The sequence below is a fragment of the Perognathus longimembris genome, chromosome 1 (assembly GCF_023159225.1).
Source record: "Perognathus longimembris pacificus isolate PPM17 chromosome 1, ASM2315922v1, whole genome shotgun sequence".
NCBI lineage: Eukaryota > Metazoa > Chordata > Mammalia > Rodentia > Heteromyidae > Perognathus > Perognathus longimembris.
The window spans coordinates 20,656,398-20,681,662 of NC_063161.1; the positions used below are offsets into that span (position 1 = coordinate 20,656,398).

Consider the following 25,265-nt stretch of genomic DNA (forward strand, 5'->3'; position numbering starts at 1 on the left):
ATCCTTGGCTGGGGTGGGAGCGGGGAGCGCGGGGGAGGGGGCCAGGTCTGAGGGAAACCCGTCCGAACCAACGCGCAAAGCAGGGACTACATTTCCCAAGGGGCCTCGGCAGCTGCAGCGGCGGCGGCGGCGGCGGGCGCGGCAACGTCCCCCGGAAGTGGAGCTCGGGACTTCCACTCGTGCGTGAGGCGAGCGGAGCCGGAGACGAGAGCTGAGGCCGAACTCGGGATTTGACAAGATGGCCGGGCTGCCCCGCAGGATCATTAAGGTAACCGCTCAAATTGGCCTCCGGCTCCTAACTCTGTTCCTCCTTTGCTGGCGGGGCGGGGCGGGGCGGGCTGCGCGCGACCCTGGGTGGGTTTCCTCGGGTCCGCGGCCCGCCACGGGAGGCCTGAGGCAGCGCGGAGAGGGAGCTGTGGCGGTGGTGGCGAGGGACGTCGGGCGCTGGGGAGGGGGCGCTGGGAAGACTTCCGGCCGCGGTGGGCCAGCCGGACGACGGGGAAGCGGGGCTTCCCGGTGACCGCGACGCTCGTAGGGGAAGGCCGGGTCCGCGCGGGGCAGAGGGTGGGGCGGCGGGGCAGTGGGAGATCGGCTGTCGCGCGCGGGCCTCCGTCCGCGGTCTCTCAGACCACCCCTGGGATGGAGGCCGCGGGCGCGCGGGAATCGCGGCCGGCCCGGACTCTGGGCCCAGGGGTTGCGGCCCAGCGCGGGCCCTCGGTCCCGGAGCCCCCCTCTGGTCCGCGGGCAGGAGCGTGGGGGTGCGGCAGCCTGGAGTGCAGAATGAATGAATCGGCCAAGTGAGGCCAGGCGGGGCCCTGCGCCCCGGGAGGCGGCTCCTGGAGAGCTGCGCGTCCTGCCGCCGTCGTGGGCACATGCTCGTCCCGGCTGCTGGGGGCTCCTCACCCGCGATCTTCTTGCCTTAGAGAACATTTCAGCTCGTCATGTCCGCGAAGTGATTTTACAACGATTAACAAACTCTTTCAGAGCTGCCTCCGTTCTGAGGAAATAATTTAATACCAATTCTGCGGTCGGTCACAGTTGAAGGTGGGGCGGGGGCTGTGAAACCTTTTCCTGGTATTCTTATATATACAAGTACGTTTGGAGCCGCGAAAAACTCGGTGTCTTGGTTTTGTAGTCTACATAATATTGAAGCCTCAAACACGATAGGTTTCCTGCGTTCGAATGAAAACTTACTTGGGGAGGTTAGTTTTTTTTATGAATATTAGTTTATTTACACTCCTCAATGCCATTTAAAGTAATTAAATTACAGGTTCATTCTGCTTGGTATAACCGGGTCGAACACGTATTTAGTCTTATTCGTTCTTTTAAAGCTTTAAGGGAGCAGTATACTGAATAGAAGACCCGTTAGGCCTTCGAGGAGCTTTTTTATGCAATCACAGATGTATCTGAAATGGGGAGTGTCACCTGCAGAAAGCTTGATTCGAGAAACAGGACCCTCTGTAAAGTAGAAGTTCTTAGAAATGAGGGTAGAACAGATTATCAGTGAACACAGGAGTCTTAATAATGTAAACCTTTATGTTGTATTATGTATTTGTTTCAGATTCTCTCAAAAGATGTTGTCATATATATTGGAAGGTCATTACAGTGTGGTGTTATAGTACAGTCACATAGTACCAGCAACCACTTTTTTTGTGTTTTTCTTTTTGGTTGGTCTTGGTGCTTGAACTCTGAGCCTAGTAACTGCCTCTGAGCTTTTCAAGGCTACTTGAGCCACAGAGCCACTTCCAGTTTTCTGGTGGTTAAGAGTCTCACGGACTTTCCTGCCCCAGCTGGCTTTGAATCTCCATCCTCAGATCTCAGCCTCCTAAGTAGCTAGGATTACAGGCATGAGCCACCAGCGCCCAGCTAGTGATCCCATTTATCCATGTCCTTTTTGAAAAATAAAAACTTCACACTAAATATTGTCTATTTATTGTTGCTGGGATTATGGACTAATTGCATAGTTAATTGACATGGAGGGAATTTTTCTAAAATACACAGAATTACATAGTACAAGGTGACACTGAAGACAGTTCTAAAATAGAAGGCTAATTTCACATGTATTTTTCTTTGGCTGCTAATGCTGAAGATTTTCTGCAGTAATATGAAAGCCCTATCAGATTTTACAGAAATGATTTAAAACATTAAGTTGACATCCTTATAATTCAATTCACTTGGCACACAATATTTTTACACTAAGCATTAATATTCTTCTGTTTAAACCAGAACAGTTCTCATGTTGTGATACATAATCTTAATTTCACAGTATCTTACTGTATATATTAGAGAGGACATCTCTAATGAGTGTGCCTTGAGTTTTATTTAATGTTAGGTAGTTTTAGTTTAATGTCACTTATAGCTTTAAAGAACACTTTTTTCCTAATCCCTGGATTAAAAGTTTTTTTTTTTTTTTTGCCAGTCCTGGAGCTTGGGACTCAGGGCCTGAGCATTGTCCCTAGCTTTTTTTTGCTCAAGGCCAGCGCTCTTCCTCCAGAGCCACAATGCCACTTCCAGCTCTTTTATGTGGTGCTGGGGAATTGAACCCAGGGCTTTGTGCATGCTAGGCAAGCACCCTACCACTTAGCCATATTCCCAGCCCTGTCTTAAGCTTTTTGTGATTAAGTCTAGTGCTCTACCACTTGAGCCACAGCTCTCCTTCTGGCATTTTGATGGTTTATTGGAGCTGGAAATCTCATAGACAGGGCTGGCTTTGAACCGTTATCCTCAGATCTTAGCCTCCTGAATAGCTAGGATTATAGGCATGAGCAAGATAAAGCTAATATTCATATGGCATTCTTGCTTAGATTCCGTTTTTCAGTACAGTAACAAATTCTGTAAGATCTACTTTCAAAATACATTCCAAATCAGGTACATTGTCCCACTTCCCTGAAACCCCTGTTCAGTTTTATCATAAGTTGCCTGGCCTACTATTTTATAGCCTGCTTCTAAGGAGCAGCTCATGTTATTTAAAAAATACAGATCATGCTACTCCCCTCGTATAAACTTGAGAGATTTTTCAATATATATAGAATTTTACGTTTTTCTTGTGTAGCAGATTGATCAACCCTCACACATTAGTTACTGAGTTTTGTAAAATTACCAAGCACTTTCTGAGTGTCCACCATACTACATGTTAGCGACATCAGAAATGTTATGTATTTGCTTTGTTGAACTTTAGAAGTTTTTTCTACATGTGTTGTGACTTTTTTGTTTTAAATGCCAATCCTGGAGCTTGAACTCAGAGCCTGAGCACTGTCTCTTAGCTTTTTTGCTCAATGCTAGTGCTCTACCTCTTGAGCCATAGCTGCACTTCTGGCTTCTTGGTGGTTAATTGGAGATGAATGGTTCCTCCCCCCCCCCCCCACCTGCCTATGCTGGCTTCAAACTGTGATCCTCATATCTCAGTCTCCTGAGTAGCTAGGATTAAGTGGCTGCCTTTTGACCACTTGCTATGGCTGTAGAGATTTCCACAATAAGTGAACATTATTTTTATACTTTTTTCCCTCTGGTAAGGAGTAAGGAATTTGTGGGCAAAAGTAGTTTCATCAATGACTAGTATTTCTGACTTGTAATTCATTCCTCCCCCCATATATTCTGTAGGATTTCTTTACGTGAATGGATTTAAAAAGAAAATAATTGTTTGTTATAATGAATCTTGGATGTATATGCACTATAGAAATAAATGCCAGAAACAACTGCAATGGCTTTGGACATTACAATTATAGTTATCACAATTCTAATGTTGCTGCTTAATTATTGCTTTATGTACTATTACTTTGTAGAAACAAATCTGAAAGAAATATTATATGTAGTTATAATGTTAAATCGAGATAATTTTTTTTTTTTTTTTTTTTTTTTTGGCCAGTCCTGGGTCTTGGACTCATGGCCTGAGCACTGTCCCTGGCTTCTTTTTTGCTCAAGGCTAGCACTCTGCCACTTGAGCCACAGGGCCAGTTCTGGCCATTTTCTGTATATGTGGTGCTGGGGAATCGAACCCAGGGCCTCATGTATACGAGGCAGGCACTCTTGCCACTAGGCCATATCCCCAGCCCCAATCGAGATAATTTTTACGTATGTAAAAAGTAAGTTGCAAATTTTTGCAATGTATTATATGAATATGGCCAGAGAAACACGAATTAGGAGAAATAGTGTCAGCTAAAACTTTTTTTTTTTGCCAGTCCTGGGCCTTGGACTTAGGGCCTGAGTGCTGTCCCTGGCTTCCTTTTGCTCAAGGCTAGCACTCTGCCACTTTAGCCACAGCGCCACTTCTGGTCGTTTTCTATATATGTGGTGCTGGGGAATCGAACCCAGGGCTTCATGTATATGAGGCAAGCACTCTTGCCACTAGGCCATATTCCCAGCCCTCAGCTAAAACTTTTAACTTAAAAATTCTTAAGTGATGCTTTTAAAAAAATATTCTTAAGCCAAGCTTTAGCAGTTTATACCTGTAATCCTGGGTACTTGAGAGGCTGAGACCAGAGACTGGGTTCAAAGCCAACCCTGCCAGAAAAGGCCTCAAGATTTCATCTCCAGTTAACTAGCAAAATGCTGGACTGGAAGTTCAGTTCAAGTGGCAGAGTGCCATAGTACTGCTTCCCTGTCATCATTTACCCCCCCCCCCCAGTTGTGTTCGGCACTGTCATCTTTAATCTGTGTGTTATATTGAATAACAACAGTAGTCCCGTAGATCCAGGACCATTGTCCTAATTAAAAGCCTTCAGAATCAATGAAAATATAGTTTGTTTGCTGGGCCTGGGGCTTGAACTCTGGGCCGGGGATACTGTCCCTGAACTTCTTTCGCTCAAGGCTTGCACTCTGCCACTTGAGTCACAGCACTACTTCCTGCTTCCCCCCCCCCCCCCCAGTAGTTTATTGGAGAGAAGAGTCTCACAGACTTCTGTCTCTGTTGGTGAACATCTCAGATCTCAGCCTCCTGAGTAGCTAGGATTACAGGTGTGAGCCACCGGTGCCCAGCTTAGAAATATTTTTTTGTTGCTCCTAAGCACTGCATAACACCATTAGGATAATTTTTTTTTTTTGTTAAAATCCTGGGTAAAGCTGTTCTAAAAATTCTCTTGAGTACATTTTTATAGTTTTGAATTGATTTGTAACTCAGATGTTTCTTATTTGGATGTTTTATAATTAGAATTATGCTGTAATTGAATCTTCTTCCCTTTCCTGCTCTCCCTCCTCCTCCCTTTCCCCAGTGTTTCACACATGCCTTATAAGCATAGGCTGCCACTGAGCTACATCCATCCCTAGGCCCCAAGGTACTTTAGAACACTGGTTTCAAACATTGCTTAAAAAAAAAGTTGTCCGTTTCTTCTTTGGATTTACAAACTCCTTTAGTTTTCAAATACCATTACTTGTTTTTTTGTTTTTTTTTTTGCGCCAGTCCTGGGCCTTGGACTCAGGGCCTGAGCACTGTCCCTGGCTTCTGTTTTGCTCAAGGCTAGCACTCTGCCACTTGAGCCACAGCGCCACTTCTGGCCGTTTTCTGTATATGTGGTGCTGGGGAATTGAACCCAGGGCCTCATGTATACGAGGCAAGCACTCTTGCCACTAGGCCATATCTCCAGCCCCCATTACTTGGTTTTAATTGGTTACTTTTACACAAGTTTATTTGTATTTTCAAAGTCTTTAAATTTATAAATCTAGGGATTAAAGTCATTGTAGTTAAGAAATTACTAGAAAGGTAGGTAACAAATGCTATTTGTCCTTATACTATGCATGATTTTTTTCCCCTACAAGTTTTAGGATTCCCTTATAGTTGACACTTTGTGTCTCTATGTCTATGCCACACACACACACACACACACACACACACACAATCACAATCCCACTCTTAAATCCAGAGGTAAAGTGGCTTAGGTGAGCTAGTAAAACCCAAAGGCAAAATTTCAGTCTTTGATAGCTTTGTGATTTGTCTACCATTTGTCATCTACTCATAAGATGTTTCAGCTTACTTGGACATTTGTTGAATGGGTTCAGCATTAAGGTAGGTAAATAGGATAAGCATCACCATCTAATTGTAAATTACTATAAAGTTTGTTATGCAACAGGGAATCCAGAAAATTTACTGTGGTCTTAGGGTCAAGGGAAGGTATCTATCTTTTGAGGTGTTCTTAAACTTGAAAGCAGGAGTCTGCCAGGATATGAGGAGAGCAAAGTGTGTGTTTGGGCCAAAGAAAATAGCAAATGTAAACTGAGAGATAGGAGATCTCCCAGAAACCTAGCATATGTGATATATAGTAGTTTATAAATTTTATAGTCCTATGGTAAACTTTTCTTTCTTTTCTTTTTTTTTTTTTTTTTTGTCATTCCTGAACTGGGCCTGGGCACTGTCCCTTAAGGGTAGCACTCTAGCACTGGAGCCACAGTGTTACTTCCAGCTTTTTCTCCTTATGTTTCTGAGGAATCAAACCCAGGGCTTCATGCATGCCAGGCAAGCACTCTACCACGAAGAGACATTTCCAGTCCTAAACTGTCACTTTTAATTGTTAAGTTCAGAGAGTTGGCATCAAGAACTTTCATGGCTGGATACTTAGTAGGCTGATGTAGGGAGGATCAAGAATTGGAGGCCAGTGCTGGGGATATGGCATAGTGGCAAAAGTGATTGCCTTGTATACATGAAGCCCTGGGTTCAATTCCCCAGCACCACATATACAGAAAACGGTCAGAAGTGGCCCTGTGGCTCAAGTGGCAGAGTGTTAGTCTTGAGCAAAAAGAAGCCAGGGACAGTGTTCAGGCCCTGAGTCTAAGGCCCAGGACTGGCAAAAAAAAAAAAATAAAAAAAATAAAATTGGAGGCCAGCCAGATGCTGGTGGCTCATACCTATAATCCTAGCTACTCAAAAGGCTAAGATCTGAAGTTTGTGGTTCAAAGCCAGTGCAGGCAAGACAGTCCATGAAACTCTATCTTCAAAAAGCTGGAAGTGGAGCTATGACTCAAATGCTAGAGTACTAGCTAGCCTTGAGCCACTGGCACTGGCTTTATTTTATCTTTTGTAGGTCGTGGGGCTTGAGCTTAGGACCTGGGTGCTTTTGCTGAGTCTTTTCACTCAAGACTAGCGCTTCACCATTTCAAGACACAGCACCACTTTTAGTTTTCTGGTGGTTAATTGGAGATGAGTTTCAGTGCACTTTCCGGCCCAGGCTAGCTTTGAACTGCAATTCTCTGGCTTCAGCTTCCTGAGTAGCTAGGATTACAGGTGTAAGCTACCAACTCTTGGCTTACTTTTATTTTTATAGTCTGTCCCCCCCCCTCCCCCCGGGAATGAGGCTTGAACTCATTGTCTGGTATTCTGGCTGGTGCCTTAGCACTTGAGCCACACCTTCACTTCCAGCTTTTTACTGGAAGATTGGAGATAACAGTCTCAAATTTATCTGCCTTGGCTGGCTTTGAACTATGATCCTTAGATCTCAGTCTCCTAAGTAGCTAGGTGAAATGCTATTTCCCTGAATTTGATAAAATTATTGTTTCTCTGATAAGGGACCTAGAAAGTAGTAATTCTTATATTTCCTGCTCCTTTTTTCTTTCTGCTTTTCTCTTCCTTCCCCATCTTTTTCCCTCCTCTCCCCTCCCTTCTATCTGGAATGGAGTCTCACTATATAGATCTCCCTGAATGCTGATCTATTTTCCTACATCTGCCTCCTCAGTGCTAATAGGTATATGCTACCCACTCACTTTCTGGCTATATATTTTTACAGCAGAATACATACAATGTGTAATGTGTCATAGGATCAAACTGAAGCCATCCTAATGTTAGCTTTAAACCACATTTAAAAAAAATTAAGCCTAAAAATAGGCCAAAATTATCTTGTACTCATATATATATATGTATATATATTGAATTGTATGCTTTCAACTCAAAGAGGGTATTTGTACCTGATTTAATTTCCTTACTCCTGTTTGGAGAGAGTACTGCCTTTCACTCTTATAAATAAAACTTTGGATTTTGCTTTGGAAAGTTTTTTTTTTTTTTTTTTAAGTTAGAGGCTCAGCGATTTACAACTATAAAAGTTGATTTTTCTGCCCCGTGCCGGTCGCTCATGCCTGTAATCCTAGCTACTCAGGAGACTGAGATCTGAGGATCTCAGTTCAAAGCCAGCTAGGACAGGAAAGTCTGTGAGACTCTCTTCTCCAATAAGAACTATTCAGAAAAAGCTGGAAGTGGCACTGTATGGCTCAAGCTAGCCTTGAGTACAGAGAGGCTCAGGGACAGAGCCTGAGTTCAAGCTTCAGGACTGGCAAAACAACAAAACCTTGATATTTCTTGTCTTTGACTGTAAGAGACCTATTCCTACCATAGTAACCTTTTTTCAAATAAAAAAGGCAGTGTCTTCAATGCTTTTGTTCTGGCTCAGGTAAAGGATTAAACTAAAAGTACTGGGAGCTGCAGTGGCTCCTACTTAGGTGGCTCCTACTAACTGGTTAGAATAGAAATGCTGATCCAAACCTTGCCTATTTCTTACAAAATTTCCTGGTTTTGTTGGCAGGCCTACTGATGTATTGATGAAGAGTGGTAGGACCCATTAAGGTGTTAATGCTGTATATCAGAATTATTTGGGAATGTTTGTAAATTTGCCAGTTGTAGCTCCAACCTGTTTTGTTTTAAGAACGCCAGATTTTAGTTTATATCTTGCAGAAACTGGTATGAGTGCTTGGCTTCAGTGCAAGCATGAGTAGAAATCATACAGCCAGTTCTGCCTTATATAGAATACAAAAGCTTTGGTGGTAATACTGAAGGAGCAAAAGGCTTGGCGGAACCCAAGGATTGATTTTAGGGAAAGAGAGTTTTAGAGGGTGGCATTTGAGCTGAATTTTGAAAGTAGAAGTCATGTGCAGGTATAGGATGTCATTTTAGACGCACCAAACTCTAGGGAGATATTTGAGTAGTTGTAAAACTTTTAACATGTGGTAGGAACACTTGTCTAGTCTAGCAAGCTCAAGATCTTTTTTTTTTTTTTTTGCCAGTCCTGGGTTTTGGACTCAGGGCCCGAGCACTGTTCCTGGCTTCTTTTTGCTCAAGGCTAGCACTCTGCCACTTGAGCCACAGCGCCACTTCTGGCCGTTTTCTATATATGTGGTGCTGAGGAATCGAACCCTGGGCTTCATGTATATGAGACAAGCACTCATGCCACTAGGCCATATTCCCAGCCCAGAAGCTCAGGATCTTGATTTCAATCAAACTCCAACCATTTCCCAAAATAAATACAGATAAAACATGTAACAGGAATTAACACTTCTGTACCACAGATAATTTGGTTTATTTTTGACAGAGGGTCTCACTCTGTAACCCATGCTGCCCTGGAACATGCAGTGCTCCTCTTCCAACCTCTCCAGTACTGGGGAGATAATAAGAATGTGCCACCACACGTGGCTTTACCTTCAGATTTTAGTTAGAAATCTTTCCTTTTCCCTTTTCCTTCCCTCCTTGTACTGGGCTGGTGCTCTACCACTTGGACCACACCTCTACTTCTGGCTGTTGCTGGTTAATTGGAAATTAAACTCTGTCTAGTGCTCCAGCTGGCTACGAACTTTAGTCCTCAGACCTGAGTTAGCTAGGATTACAGGTGTGAGAGCCCTTGGTTTCAGATTCTCCTATGTTGTAGCATCTTTGAGCACATCATTCGCTTGGATTTTAAATTTTTCTCTTTGTCAGTACTGAGATTTTAAACTCAGGTTTGGCACTCCACTGGCTGTTTGCTTGGCTTGTGCCTCCAACCCTAGGATTTTTTAAAATTTTTTTTTTATGGCTTATAAATACGTGTGTGTGTGTGTGTGTGTGTGTGTGTGTGTGTGTGTGTGTGTGTGTGTGTTGGTACTTGAGCCTGGGCACTGTCCCTTTGCTTTTTCACTCACGCATACCTGATTCTTCATTGTGTGATATTGGCACACAGTAGCAAATGTCTATAAGCCACACCTCACTAGCTCTTGGTGTATTCATTTTCTCTCTATCCCTTCTTTCTTCTTTCTTCTTCTTTCCTCCTCTCTTCCCTCTTACTTGTGCAGGGCGTGGGTACTGTCCCGTAGTTTTTTTTCTCTTAAGGCTGGCCCTCTACCACTTAAGTCACAGCTCTACTTCGGTCTGGGCTTTTTGCTGGTTAATTGGAGATGACAGTCTCTTAGATTTATTTGCCTGGGCTGGCTTTGGACTTCCATTCTCCATGCTTAGCCTCCTGAGTAGCTAGGATTAAAGATGGGAGCCATTGGCATCTAGCTTTGCCCCTCTTTTTTTCTCCTTCCAGTATTGACAAATTCTTGAAACACAATGCCTAACTAGTGTAATTTCTCCACCCAAATCCAAACTACTAACAAATTAAGATATATTTCTTCCCCTCAAGATGCACATAACGTTTTAAATTAAGGGTGTTTGTGTATGTGAGAGATTTTTTTTACTTGTTTTTTTGGGGGAGGATGATACTGAGAGTTTGAAGTCAGGGCTTTGAATTTGTGATCTGTGCCTCCAAGCCCTTTTTGCTTTCGTATTTTGAGTAGGGTCTTGTTTACTGCCTTGGACAGTCTGGACCATAATCTTCCTATTTATGTTTCCCATGTCGCTTGGGTTGAAAGGCTTTAAAATTAGGTAGAAGGTTTTTGATAAAGGAATTACAGTCTCCAGTGTTCTCCTTTGATTCCATTTAGTCCCTTTCATTTCCCCCATTCCCACGTAATTTATTAATCCCCTTTTCTTTGTATCTCTTACCAGGCAACGGAAGCCGGCTTTGACTAGTTGAGGAAAAAAATATTCATTAAGCATTAATAGAAGGTGGGAGCTGGTGGCTCACACCTTAATCCTAGCTACTCAGAAGGCTGAGATCTGAGGATTGTAGTTCGAAGTCAGCCTGGGCAGGATAGGCCATAAAACTTATCTCCAGAAAAACTGGGGCTGTGCTCAAAATGTTATAGTGCTAGTCTTGAGCAAAAGAGCTTAGGGACAGTGCCCAGGCCCTGAGTTCAAGGCCCACGACCCCCCCCCCCCCCAAAAAAAAAAAAGTTATTAGGTACCTGAACAATCTTCTGGAGAGCCAGAGAAAGACAGCCAGTAACAAACCTGGTTATAGTGGAATACTACCTACTGTGAGGTAGTTGCAAGTTCCATACCAGTTTGGGCAAAGTTAGCATGAGACTGTTTTTAAAAAAAGAAACCAAAAAAGGGGTTGGGGTATAGTTCAAGTAGTAGAGCACCTTATACAAGACTTACGTTCATTTCTCAGCATGAGAGGATGGGGAAGCCAGTAGCAAGGTTTAGAATTGCACCACAGTGTAGATTTCACTGCATTCATTATGTGCTATATACTCCAGTGTATTCACTTTGGTTGTGGATGCCAGTACAGGGTGCTACCAGTAGAACTCTTCCATTGTTGCCCTTCTGGTGACTGGGATTCTCTCCATGGTAAATTCTTTTGTATCTTAGATTCTGGTGCACAGATAATAACTGAACCTCGATCACAGGAAATAAAGCTTTAGCTTCTGTTGAGGGAAATGGGGATCCATAAAGTATATGAGTATATGAGTGTGAATATATGTGTTATGTGCACATGTGTATGTGTCTTAAGGATATGTGGATGTTTGAGCTGTGAGGTAGCCCAAAGAAACTATGAATGTGTACCATAGCCTTCATTTTGCCCATAGTACGGCCTTTTGTGTGACCATAGGTAAGTTTTTCTGTTTTTGCAAGTTCCCAGTTCTCTTAGCTCCCAACAATATATGAAGTAAGAAGAAAAAAGAATAGGGAAATTTTACTATAGTAGAAGTCCACTGGTTTTTTTTTGTTGTTGTTGTTGTTGCTGTTTTGTTAACTTCTTCCTTGTGATTTTAGTGTTTGCCACACAGAAATGGATTTAAACTTTCCTTAGTTTTCATTCAGGATGAATGCAGAAAACCTCTTATTCAACCAAAGTTTTAACTATTCTATCATAGAATCTAAAATAATTAAAGTTTTTTTTAAGCCATTTGATGGCTTTCTTAGTAGTACTGTGGTACAGATGAATTTCAGTGAAGTGTTGTTCAGCTAGTTTATTTATTTATTGCTTGTTTTGTTTTTTTGCCAGTCCTGGGCACTGTCCCTGGCTTCTTTTAGCTCAAGGCTAGCACTCTATCACTTGAGCCACAGCGCCACTTCCGGCCTTTTATATATATGTGGTGCTGAGGAATCTAACCCAGGGCTTCGTGCACACGAGGCATGCACTCTTCCTCTAGGCCATATTCCCAGCCCCTAAGCTAGGGTCTTTATTTTCATTGAGGGTTCTGAGATTGCTCAAGGCTAGTGTTCTTCCACTTGGACCACAGTGCAACAGTGGCCAATTGGAGATGAGTCTCATGGACTTTCCTGCCCAGGCTGTCTTTGAACCATGACTCTGAGATCTCTGCCTCCTGAGTAGCTAGGATTATAGGTATGAGCTACCTGCACCTAGCTCATCAGTGTTTTATAAAGGTGTAACTGACATTGTGTTTAACTGTGATGCCAGTATTCGGCAGATTAAAAAAGGAGATTTTTGTCTTGTTTTTGCCAGTCCTCGGGCTTGAACTCAGGGCCTGAGCACTGTCTCTGGCTGCTTTTTGCTCAAGGTTAGCACTCTGCCACTTGAGCCACAGGGCCATTTCTGGCCTTTTTCTATATATGTGGTGCCGAGGAATCGAACCCAGGACTTCATGTATATGAGGTAAGCACTCTTGCCACCAGACCATATTCCCAGTCCCTAAAAAAGGAGATTTTAAAAGTTCTTACCTCTCCAGAAAAAGTAAATGTCTAGAAATAGACACAAGTAGGCACTTAATCTGGTCTTGTTGTTTACAAAGTATTCTAACATTCACACCTTCTATATGTTTTCAAAGACTGACGTATAAATTCTGAAAGGCATCTTAAGACTGACTTTATATATACTTACTGCTTGAAATAAACTTGAATGAACAAGTGGAAGAACACTGTTTGCTGTACTCTAAGTTAGTTGATACCACAGTGCTATAATATAAAATTAAGAAATTTCAGTAAATTCAGAGTTCCATGAGGAATATTCATGGTTTCATGGAATATCAAAGATGGACAAATGGTTTGCCATTTTAAACATATAATAGATAATTCCAGGTCAGTATAATGCATATCAATTTTTCAGTCAGATCATTATTTTTCTATTTTATTTATCTTAAGATTGTGTATGTTTCATTTCTTAGTACAAAAAGTGGTGTGTTTATGACATAACTTGAGCCTTTTCATGATTATGAAGTGCTAAAAATAATCCTTTAACTCTTGTGCTGTTACTATCCCTTTTAAATCTGGTTTATACCTCATAGTTATTTTAATACATACTGTTGGGAAGATAGGGGTTCTAGACACAGATTGAGGCTTGAATCTTAACTGTCGCTCTGTTTTCTTGCTTTGGTTATATTGTAAGAGATTAGTTTTAGTTCCCCATTTATCAAATGAGTATGAGCATTGAGAGTTATTGCAGGTAGAACATTTGAATCAGTATTTGTTGGGGCATTGAATTTTTTTGTTTGTGTGTTCCATTCCTGGAGCTTGAACTCAAAGCCTGGGCACTGTTTTTGAGCTTTTTTTAAGTTCATGGCTACTGCTATATCATTAGCAGTTCTGCTTCCTGATCTTTTGGTGGTTAATTGGAGATAAGCCTCATGGACTTTACTGCCTGGGCTGGCTTTGAACTGCAATCTCACATCTCAGCCTTCTAAATAGCTAGAATTACAGATGTGAGCCATTGGTGCTAGGCTTTCTTGAACTTTTATTGATCCTTTGCATTATCTAGGAACAGGACACAGTGGGGTACACATGTGTGAAAATGTATATGTTGGGGGGTGCACAGACCACAAATACCGGTATATGTGGGGGGGGGCACAGACTACAAATACTGTTCTTGTGTTGGCAGATGTGATTAAGTGGGGCAAAAGAATCAGAAGATGATATGCAAGGAAATCAAAGTATGCAAGGAAATTAAAATATTTATCCTTTATAGTTACTGTTTTTGCAAGGACACACTTCATTAGTAGGATTTTCCTGATTTTGTTGTCAGTGGGTTAAACTTTTTTTGGTATGTGTGTGTGCGCATGTGTGCTTGTACCACCAGCATTGGATGTTGTCCTTAGTCCTTAACTTTTTTGCTAAAGGCTGAAATTCTACCCTAGCTTCACTTCAGGTTTTTTTGGTGTTACTGAAGCTAAAAGTCACATGGACTTTCTTGTCCTGGCTGACTTTGAACCATAATCCTCATATCTCAGCCTTCTGAGTAGCTAGGACTACAGGCATGAACCATCAATATCTGGTCTCAGTGGGTTAATCTGTTCTTGAAGTAGAAGTTACCAATCAGTTAACAGGAATAATAAAAACGGTGTGTGTTACTTAATGCATTTATGTGTTTATTCATGGAACAAGTAAGGATTTATTTTACACTATTTGCTAATGGGGCTCCTTGTCTTTATAATTTAGGTTCTGACAAGTACAATGATTTTTGTGCTACTTACTCTAGTAAGTAGAGTGTTGATAACAAAAAGGAAACTAGAAGTACATGGGGAAAGGCTGCCTTACTAATTTAATTTGTGATACATACTTTACCCTTCAGAAGTTATTCTGGCTCCCAGTCTCCATTCTTTTTTCTCTTAGCTTCATAGAAGTATTGATTCAATTTTGTGTTGAGAGGAAAAATTAAGGACATAGATTTTAACCCAGCTCATCTGGTCCCATCTCTTGGTTATTACTCTTAAGTGAGATAATGAATACTTTCCAAGCTGGCTGCTGGTAGTTTACGCCTATACGCTTTGCAACTCAGGAGGCTGAGGATCACAGTTCAAAGCCAGTTGGAGCAGAAAAGTGTGTGAGACTATTATCTCCAGTTAACACCAGAAAACTAGAAGTGGTGCTGTGTTCTAAGTGGTAGAGCACTAGCCTTGAGCAAAAGAGCTCAGGGACAGTGCCCAGGCTCTTGAGTTCAAGCTCCATGACCGACCAAAAAAAAGTATTTTCCTCTCAGTTACCTATTAGTCTGGAAATTGTGTGTGTGTGTGTGTGTGTGTGTGTGTGTGTGTGTGTGTGTGTGTGTGTGTTTAAGCCTATGACAAGATTAGGACAGGCCTTTTTCATGGATATGTCTGGTGAGTGCTAAGCTTTGTTTTGGTTTTGCAGTCTGATCATCTGGTTTAATTTTAAAAAATGGGGTGAAGTAATAAACTCTAAGGAGGGTAATTGTTTTCATTTGATAGGGGCAAGTTTGAAGTCAAGATGTCTGTCCACTAGGGGGTAGTGTGCACTGTAAAAGTTGAAATCGTTCATTTAACTTATTTCATCATGTAGTTGTTTCATCTAGGTTAATTTTTGTTCTGTACTTTTTTGTTTGTTTTTTTGGGGGGCACTATTGGGTTTTAACTAGAGGCTGGTGTTCTATCTAGCACTTGAGCCATGCCTCCAGACTGGCTTTACGCTGGTCTTTTAGAGATGGAATTTCTTTTTTTTGGCCAGTCCTGGGCCTTGGACTCAGGACCTGAGCACCATCCCTGGCTTCTTCCCGCTCAAGGCTAGCACTCTGCCACCTGAGCCACAGCGCCCCTTCTGGCCGTTTTCCATATATGCGGTGCTGGGGAATCGAACCCAGGGCTTCATGTGTAGGAGGCAAGCACTCTTGCCACTAGGCCATATTCCCAGCCCAGAGAGAGATGGAATCTCTTGACCTTTTCTTCATAGGTTTACTTGAACCATAGTCTCCCAGATTTCAGCCTCCTGAATAGCTAAGATCTCAGCTGCCAAAATAGCTAGGATTACAGTTATGAGCCACTAATAGCTGGAAAGTTTATCTTTTCTTGACACAAGTTAACACTACTTTGCTAGTAAGTACTGTTTGTCTCAAAATTCATTATATACAACTTAGTTATTATCCCCTTGCAAAATGTGTAAGACTATGTTATACTTTGAGGATACTATTAAGTAATGTCAGAGTTACTTGAACACACAAGTACTGGGCTATTGCTACAATTAGTCTGATAATCAGACTACAGATAGATGGCCACTAAGGTAACTAATGGGATCAGTACTGTATTCTTCATATATAGGCCAGACATAGAGGGATTACTCGAATCCAGGTGGGACTAGTGAGGCTTCATCATGGTACATACTGGATGCTACATTAGGATTTAAGTATGAGATTGTGCTCAAGGAGAAAAGTTTGTTGTTGGTGGTGGTTGTGGGCCTTGAACTCAGGATCTAAACATTCCCCCTGAGCTTTTTTTTGCTCAAGACTAGTGCTCTGCCACTTTAAGCACAGTGCTGCTTTGGTTTTTTTGGTGGTTAATTGGAGGAGGTAGGTCTCGTGGATTTTCCTGTTCTGTCTGGTTTCGAACCACAGTCCTCAGATCTCTGCTTCCTGAATAGTTATGGGCCGCCAGCTCCTGGTGGAGAAACTTTTTTTTTTATGAATTCTAAGTTGTAGAGTCAAAGTATAAGGTGAATAAGGCAGTAGAAATAAAACTATTGTTGGTTTTCATACTTACATTTTTGGAAATACCATTGTTCTAAACTTAAAAGGCATACCTAGGTATTCAAAATGCTGAAAATATATTAATAACATGTTAAACGTAATGTTGTCATCTGTTTTTCTTTTTCTTCTTTTTTTTTTGCCAGTCCTGGGGCTTGAACTCAGGGCCTGAGCACTGTTCCTGGCTTCTTTTTGCTCAAGGCTAGCACTCTGCCACTTGAGCCACAGCGCCGCTTTTGGCCGTTTTTCTATATATGTGGTGCTGGGGAATTGAACCCAGGGCTTCATGTATATGAGGTGAGCACTACTAGGCCATATTCCTAGCCCCTGTCATCTGTATATTAAATAATAAGTCTTTTTGGTTTAAATATAGCTAATCCTGGGGGCTGGGAATATGGCCTAGTGGTAACGAACTCGCCTTGTATACATGAAGCCCTGGGTTTGATTCCTTAGCACCACATACATATATAGAAAAAAGCAGGAAGTGTCGCTGTGGCTCAAGTGGTAGAGTGCTAGCCTTGAGTAAAAAGAAGCCAGGGACAGTGATTAGGTCCTGAGTCCAAGCCCCAGGACTGGCAAAACAAAACAAAACAAAGCTAAGGCTGTTTATACCTGCATATTTTTTTCTTTCCTTGCTTTAATGATAGTAAAGATGAAATTTTCATCCTAAAGTTCCTGCTTGTTAATTTTTTTTTTTTGCCAGTCCTGGCCTTGGACTTAGGGCCTGAGCACTGTCCCTGGCTTCTTTTTGCTCAAGGCCAGCACTCTGCCCCTTGAGCCACAGCGCCACTTCTGGCCATTTTTTATATATGTGGTGCTGGGGAATCGAACCCAGGGCTTCATGCATACGAGGCAAGCGCTCTTGCCACTAGGCCATATTCCCAGGCTGCTTGTTAATATTTAACCCACATATTTATTGGAAATCTATGGTATCAAGAGTTGTTCCAGGGCTGGGGATATGGCCTAGTGGCAAGAGTGCTTGCCTCGTATACATGAGGCCCTGGGTTCAATTCCCCAGCACCACATATACAGAAAATGGCCAGAAGTGGCGCTGTGGCTCAAGCGGCAGAGTGATGGCCTTGAGCAAAAAGAAGCCAGGGACAGTGCTCAGACCCTGAGTCCAAGCCCCAGGACTGGCAAAAAAAAAAAAAAAAAAAAAAGAGTTGTTCCAAATGCTAAGGACATAGCACTAAATAACATTTCAAATCCCTTTTTGTGGTGTTTATTTTTCAACAAAATAAGTGAGATATGTTATCTGTTAGTGCTGTGGAGATAAAATAGATGAGTAGGGATACAGTATGTACAGTGGGGTAGAATGTGATCTGTGTTTCAATTATGGCATTCACTGAGAAAAAGATGTTTGAAGTTTTTAGGAGCTGAGGGAACAAGCCATAAAAGGAAGCTAATATGGCTAGAAAAAAACAGGTATGGGAGAATAGTTTGAGATGCCGAAGATAAGCTAGGATATACACATGAGGGGCTCATAGGGTCACTTGGGGGTCCACTATAAATAAGGGCTTTAACTTTTTAGTGATCTGTGGAAAGTAGATGTAGGAAGTAGGGGTGTAACAAGATCAGAAGGAGATAGAGTGAGTTAGGTGGTGTATGCTAAATGAGAGCTGATGATAGGTAGCCTTGGTCAGAGATATAAGAGTACAGTGATGAGAACCAGTACAATCAAATTTTTCTTCCATTTCCTTTTCCTGTGTTGGGGATTCAGTGTGAAATGGGGAAGACAGGGGAGAAGAAAGTGAGAAGTGAAATTTTGATTGTATTAAGTGTCTAGTGCTGTATTAGTCTGTTTGCTGTGGCTATATACTTGAAAGATATTTATAGTTTGGGAGATTGAAATGTCAAGGTCAGGCCTTTTGTGAGTATATGTATAGTGAGGGCTTCTTCAGCTACATTAAAATATGGTGGAAAAGCCAGAAGGAAAATGACCATGTTCAGAAGAGACTACATATTATGGGATGGCTTCAGTTTAGTATAAGCAGGATGTTATAACCTGCTCTTGAGAGAAGCTTTTTTTTTGTTTTGTTTTTTGCTAGTCCTGGGGCTTGAACTCAGGGCCTGTCCCTGAGCACTGTCCCTGGCTTCTTTTTGCTCAAGGCCAGCTCATATATGTGGTGCTGAGGAATCGAACCCAGGGCTTCATGTATATGAGGCGAGCACTTTACCACCGGGCCATATCCCTAGCCCTTGAGAGAACTTTTTTTTTTTTTTTTTTTGGCCAGTCCTGGGCCTTGGACTCAGGGCCTGAGCACTGTCCCTGGCTTCTTCCCGCTCAAGGCTAGCACTCTGCCACTTGAGCCACAGCGCCGCTTCTGGCCGTTTTCTGTATATGTGGTGCTGGGGAATCGAACCTAGGGCCTCGTGTATCCGAGGCAGGCACTCTTGCCACTAGGCTATATCCCCAGCCCCTTGAGAGAACTTTTAAGACCAGCATTATTAATTCCTTCCAAAGATGGTGCTGCAGTGGCCTACTCACTTTCTACTAGGCCCCCTCCTCTACAGATTCAACCACTTCAACATGTCCACATTGTGCACCAGGTTTTCAGCACATAAACCCTTGGAGGACAAACCATATCCACACCATAGCAGATGCTTATTAGACTTTCATGAGAGGATGTCAAATAGATAAATATGAATAGAAGGGGCATTTTTTTCAGGGGAGAAGTTGGGCTGGATACAAATTACTTAAATGCATTGGATTACTACTACAAGAATGTATAGGCAGAGAAGAAATCCCCCCCTCCTCCCGATAGCCCTGGTGCATTTCAGTGCTGGGGAGATAGGGAGGAAACAAGGAGATTAAAAGAAATTGCTGTCAGCAGGATAGCAAGAGAACTGTGAGAGTGGTGGTAAAAAGTTGGATGAAGCCTTACAAAGAGAAAGATAAACAAGAAGTTACATTCAGGACAAGTAAAATAGTGATTAAGTATTGGCTATTAGATATAATTGTGTGTGAATCATTTGATGAGCTTAGTAAAGAAGGCTAGTGGCAACAACTGGATTGTGTTCAAGGTAGGAGGGGAAGAGAGAAATAGGAGACAATTTATATCACTTTTCCACCTGCCTCTGCCTTCTGAAAATTGGTAGGATAAGTCTTTATTCAGAAAACAACCACAGTTTTTATGGTTTGAGGAAAGACCCAATAAAGGGAACACTGATAATTCAGGAGAGGAGAGAAATGCTGGAACAGTGTCCTTGGATAGGTGAGGAGAGAACATTTAGTGCTCAAGAACAGGGTTGTTCTGGAGGTTGATTCATAGTGATGGGAAAAAAGAAGGAAGAATAGCACATGGGTACATGAAGGTAGGTACACAAATGCCTGCCACAGAATTTAGGGAAGTTTGTTTTCTCATGAAATATGAAGCAAGGAGTCAGCCAAAAGTGAGGATGAGGATGGAGATTTGGGCAGTTTAGAAACAGGAGAAAGAATGAAAGTTGAGAAATGACAGAGGAAAAAAAAACCCTAATGGTATGGTTATTGGAGGATATAAAGTTGTCAGTTTAGCATGGATATCCACCCACCCACCCTGTTCAGGTGCCCAGACTTGTTCTAACCTCTAACTTTTTTCATTTCATTATAGTTGGTCCCCCATACGTATTCACAGATTCCACCAGCTGCAGGTGGAAAGTATTGAGGAGTGGGGAGCTTGTATGTGCACTGAACACAAACTGTGCTTGTTAGTCCCTGAACAACACAGTATAACAACTATTTACATAACACATTGTATTAGGCATTATTAGCAGTCTATAGGTTAGTATATAAAGTATACAAGAGGATGTGTATAGGTTACAGATACTATGCCAACTTTCTTTTTTTTTTTTTTTTTTGGCTAGTCCTGGGGCTTGGACTCAGGGTCTGAGCACTGTTCCTGGCTTCTTTAATACTTATTTATTGTCAAAGTGATGTAATAGGGTTTTACAGTCTCATACATAAGGCAGTGGGTACATTTCTTGTACAATTTGTTACCTTCTCCCTCATTTCCCCCTCCTCTCCAGCTTATTTTCTTGATGTTGGGAATTGTTGCAGGACTGAGTAAATGTTAAGTAAGCACTGCCATTGAGCTGCATCCCCAGTTCTGCTATTCTATCAGTCCTTGAGTATCCAAGGATTTTGGTATTTTCTGAATCAAAGGGTACTGGAGAATCCTAGACCCAACACCAAGTAAAGACTTTTTCAGAGGGAGATTTCCTTGGCTTTAAAACTATTTACTTTGTAAACAGTTTGGTTTGGGTAGAGTTTAAAGTAAAGGAAGCTCCATTACCTATTGTGGTAATCCTGTTTTCATTCTTTTGAGTATAAAATAACTTTTGTGAACTTTATTATTATCATCTTATTTGTAGAAACATGTAGCTAGAAAATGTGGTAAGTCATTGGTATTCTCTTATAGATGGAATTTGGCTGATTGTGATTACTCTTTTTTTTGGGGTGGGGTGGGGTGCTGACACTGGGGCTTGAACTCAGCTTGGGCACTGTCCATAAGGTTTTTTTTCCCAAGGTTGGTCTTCTGCCACTTGAGTCACAGCTCCACTTCTGGCTTTTGTGCTGGTTATTGGAGTCTCAGACTTTCCTGCCTGGGCTGGCTTTGAACCATGGTCCACAGATTACAGCCTCCTGAATTTTGAATGGTCTTTTTTTTTTTTTTTATGAATTTTTCATGTTAGGAACTAAATAAAAATGTGTAAGTATATTGGAAAAAAGAGTCTTTTATTTTATTGTCTACTTCCAAGAGATGAGCTTTCTAATAGTTAATTTTGGTGTCTAGTGAAATGACATTTGTTTCACAAATGTGTTTATTTTTCTGTTGTAGGAAACCCAGCGCTTGCTGGCAGAACCAGTTCCTGGCATTAAAGCAGAACCAGATGAGAGCAACGCCCGTTATTTTCATGTGGTTATTGCTGGCCCTCAGGATTCCCCCTTTGAGGGAGGGACTTTTAAACTTGAACTATTCCTTCCAGAAGAATACCCAATGGCAGCACCTAAAGTACGTTTCATGACCAAAATTTATCATCCTAATGTAGACAAGTTGGGAAGAATATGTTTAGATATTTTGAAAGGTAAGTGTCATCATATGCTGTTAAAGATTTCTCCTTTGTCTCTTAAGCAGTCCATATTTAAAATTTAAACATTGTAAATCCTGTCTTAATATAAAACCACAAAGGTCTGTGGGAGGGAAATGCAGCAGTTCTGGGCCTGTTTTTTTTTTTTTTTCTTTCATGCTTTGTCATATTGGGCCTGTTGCCTTCATAGATAAATGGTCCCCAGCACTGCAGATCCGCACAGTTCTGCTATCCATCCAGGCTTTGTTAAGTGCTCCTAATCCAGACGATCCATTAGCAAATGATGTAGCGGAGCAGTGGAAGACCAATGAAGCCCAAGCCATAGAAACAGGTATTTGACATTTATTCTTCACATCTCTTATTTTTTAGAAACCATCTTTACTACCATTCTTAAAACACACTTTTGGCAAGAAAAAAATTAAATTAGATGCTTATTGTAGGCAAGTTTCCCCCAATCACCCCCCTCCCCCATGACATTGAATTATAGGCCTTGCAAAATGCCAAGGTTGTGTGTATGCTAGGCAGACATTCCATCAGTGGCTTACAATACCATCCATATAAAAAGCCTCTTAAAAAAATGCAGCGGGGTGGGGGGGGGGGGAGGGGGCTGGGGATATAGCCTAGTGGCAAGAGTGCCTGCCTCGGATACACGAGGCCCTAGGTTCGATTCCCCAGCACCACATATACAGAAAACGGCCAGAAGCGGCGCTGTGGCTCAAGTGGCAGAGTGCTAGCCTTGAGCGGGAAGAAGCCAGGGACGGTGCTCGGGCCCTGAGTCCAAGGCCCAGGACTGGCCAAAAAAAAAAAAAATGCAGCGGGGGGTGGGGGGGTGGGGGGGTGGGAGGGGCTCATGCCTGTAATCCTAGCTACTCAGGAGGTTGAGAGCTGAGGTTTGAAGGGCAGAAAAGTTTGTGAGAATTTAATCTCCAATAAACTACTCAGAAAAAGCTGGAAGTGGTGCTGTGGCTCAAGTGCTAGAGTGCTAACCTTGAGCACAAAGAGGCTCAGGGACAGCGACCAGGTCCTGAGTTCAAGCCCCAGGACTGCTCCCCCCCCCCAAAAAAAAATGTTCAAAATCCATCTTCTGTCTGCTTGTAAGACCCTTGAGTTTAAAGATAGCCAGAGTTAACAGGTTCTTAGGCTCTGAATTTAACAATAATTGTCACTTTAGAGTTCTTTTGAAGCTTGTTTTGTAATGCATTCTGTAAAAGCATGCAACAGTTTATAACTAGAGCGGAATCAACAGGCTGCTTCTGCTAGTTACACCAAAATTAGTAAGGAACATTATACATGTTGAAATGAAAGCTTATTATGGCTCTTTTTCATCATGTTGAACTTGATATGTAAACCTGAATTTCATTGCAGTGTTTTATAATTGGACATACAGAAAATCTTTCAGGCCTGATTCAGTTATAAGACAAGATTTGAATTTCAAGAGGTTAAAGCATGTCATTTCTGTAATTCACTGTTTGCTCTTTATAGTTTGGAAAGTAACCCGTTGAACTAAAGTAAAATAATAATAATTGCATGTTTGTTCTTGTCTACAGCTAGAGCATGGACTAGGCTATATGCCATGAATAATATTTAAGTCGATCTGATCATCCAATGTGCATCACTTCTCCTGTTCTGCCAAGACTTCTTCCTTTTTTGTTTGCATTTAATGGACACAGTCTTAGAAACATTACAGAATAAAAGCCAAGCCAGACATCTTCAGTACTTTGGTGATTAAATGCACATGCACATTAGCAAATTTATGTCTTGTCCTGATTCACTGTTGTTAAGCATGAGCAGAGGCTAGAAGTACCATCTGGATTGTTGCAAAACGTATAAAAGCAGTGGCTCTCTGCTTTTATCCATTTTCCCCATCATGGTTTAAGTATAAAGCACTGTGAATGAAGGTAGTTGTCAAGGTTAGCTGCAGGGGTTTGGGTGTTTTTCATTCTTTTTTTTTTTTTAAGGGGGAAAGTAGTTTTATTTTAATTTTATGGGATCCTTTCCCCCCCTTTATGGGAATCTAATTGTATTGGTTAAAAGCAGCTAACCAGTTCTTTAGAATACACTCTCTAGCCAAGTCTAACTTTAAACACCATAGATGGACAAGCTCAATTGTTTGAACCAACATGGGAATATTAAACATCATAGCCCTCACTAATATCATTGTGACTTTGCTGTCAAGTGTAGATTTTCTCCCTTCAAAAAAAGCTTGTGACCATTTTGTATGGCTTGTCTGGAAACTTCTGTAAATCTTATGTTTTAGTAAAATATTTTTTGTTATTCTACTTTGCCTTTGTACAGTTTATTTTATGGTGTTTATTTCATTTTCCCAAAGTGTGACAATCGTATTTAAAAACTGAAACTGATAGAACATTCTGGTTTATTCTTTACCATCTGACAAATTGAATGGTTATAGGTGGATTTTGCCAGTCTCTTCACTGATGCAAATTTGTTTTAAGATATTACTGGAATATTTATAAACTGGCCCTGAGCATGCATTAAAGCATCAGTATCTGACCTTTTTTTACCTCCAAGAAATTTGAAAAAAAAAAAGTGTGTTTGTATTGTCTGGTTAGGTCATCATTGACATCTTGCCACAATGTTTAAAAATTATAGGACAGTCACTAACTGACCTGTAGGACTTTCTTGTGCCACATTTTTGCCTCAAATGTGGGTTATGACTTTTTTTGGTTCTCATCTGAAAAGTTCATGTGTGTGCTATTAGGAAACACCAGTCTGAACATCCTTTGGGGTTTGCTAAAGCATTTGTGAGTCTTGCTCTAAGGCATTTGTGTCTTCCTTGGAGATATAATGAGCAAATCCCAAGCAACCAGTTTGCACAAGTATCATCAGAAGGGTTCTTCCTTGATAACATCATACCTTCAGGTAACAAGTTTTGTTTTCATCCTTGTAGCATTTACTATGGGAGCTCCTTTTGTTTTTACTTGGTATTAGTGATTTTTTTTCTCTATTGACAAGAGTTTTTCCCCCTCACCTATTGGTTTGTTCCCACTGTTCTCCACATCTTAAGTCCTGATTCTTGTTATTTTCAAATCATAAATGTAGCCAGCCATAAGTATGTAAAATATGTGTTAACATCAGGTTGGAATCTTTGTCTCTTGCAGTTTAAGGTAATGGATATTGTAGCCCATCTGAATTTTCCTCTCTTATTCCCATAACTTCTGGAGTTTCTTCAGAATGTGGTGTATTTTATTGTGCTCCTATGTAAGATGAATAATTATCTATTAAAATTACATTTTCAACATACAAGAGCTTTTGATGACTGGTAACTGGTATCCTTCCAAATAAATGTATTGTTTGGTAACATGTTAAATTCAGAATAAAATTGTTAAAAACCCTAATATTTAAATAATTTTAAGACTTAACAGCAGTTTTTGTATAATCCTTGGACTTAAAGGTATCATTACAGCTAAAAAACTGACTCATTAAAAAAAAAAAAACAAACTTCACAGGACTAGTTGAGAGATCAGCATTATTTTATTGCAACTAGCATTGCAAGTTACCTAAAGTAGGATTCCATTGTCCACTGAGTTTGAGTTTAAAGTACAGAAATGGAGTGGCGCCTGGTGCCTTGCGCCTGTAATCCTATAACTACTAGGGAGGCTGAGATCTGAGGATCGCCATTCAAAGCCAGCCTGCGCAGGAAAGTCTGTGAGACTCTTACCTCCAGTTAACCACCTGAAAACTGAAGTGGTGCTGTGG

At 41.4% G+C, this 25,265-nt stretch overlaps 1 protein-coding gene across 1 annotated transcript; it reads left to right on the plus strand.

Annotated features, from left to right (window-relative positions):
- On the plus strand, positions 1-23,827 carry Ube2n (ubiquitin conjugating enzyme E2 N). Its single transcript, XM_048358336.1, has 4 exons — positions 1-268; positions 21,299-21,545; positions 21,739-21,879; positions 23,096-23,827. Exons 1-4 carry the CDS (start codon positions 239-241, stop codon positions 23,134-23,136), a joined length of 459 nt encoding a protein of 152 aa, XP_048214293.1. The 5' UTR covers positions 1-238; the 3' UTR covers positions 23,137-23,827.
- Positions 23,828-25,265: the final 1,438 nt, after the last annotated feature.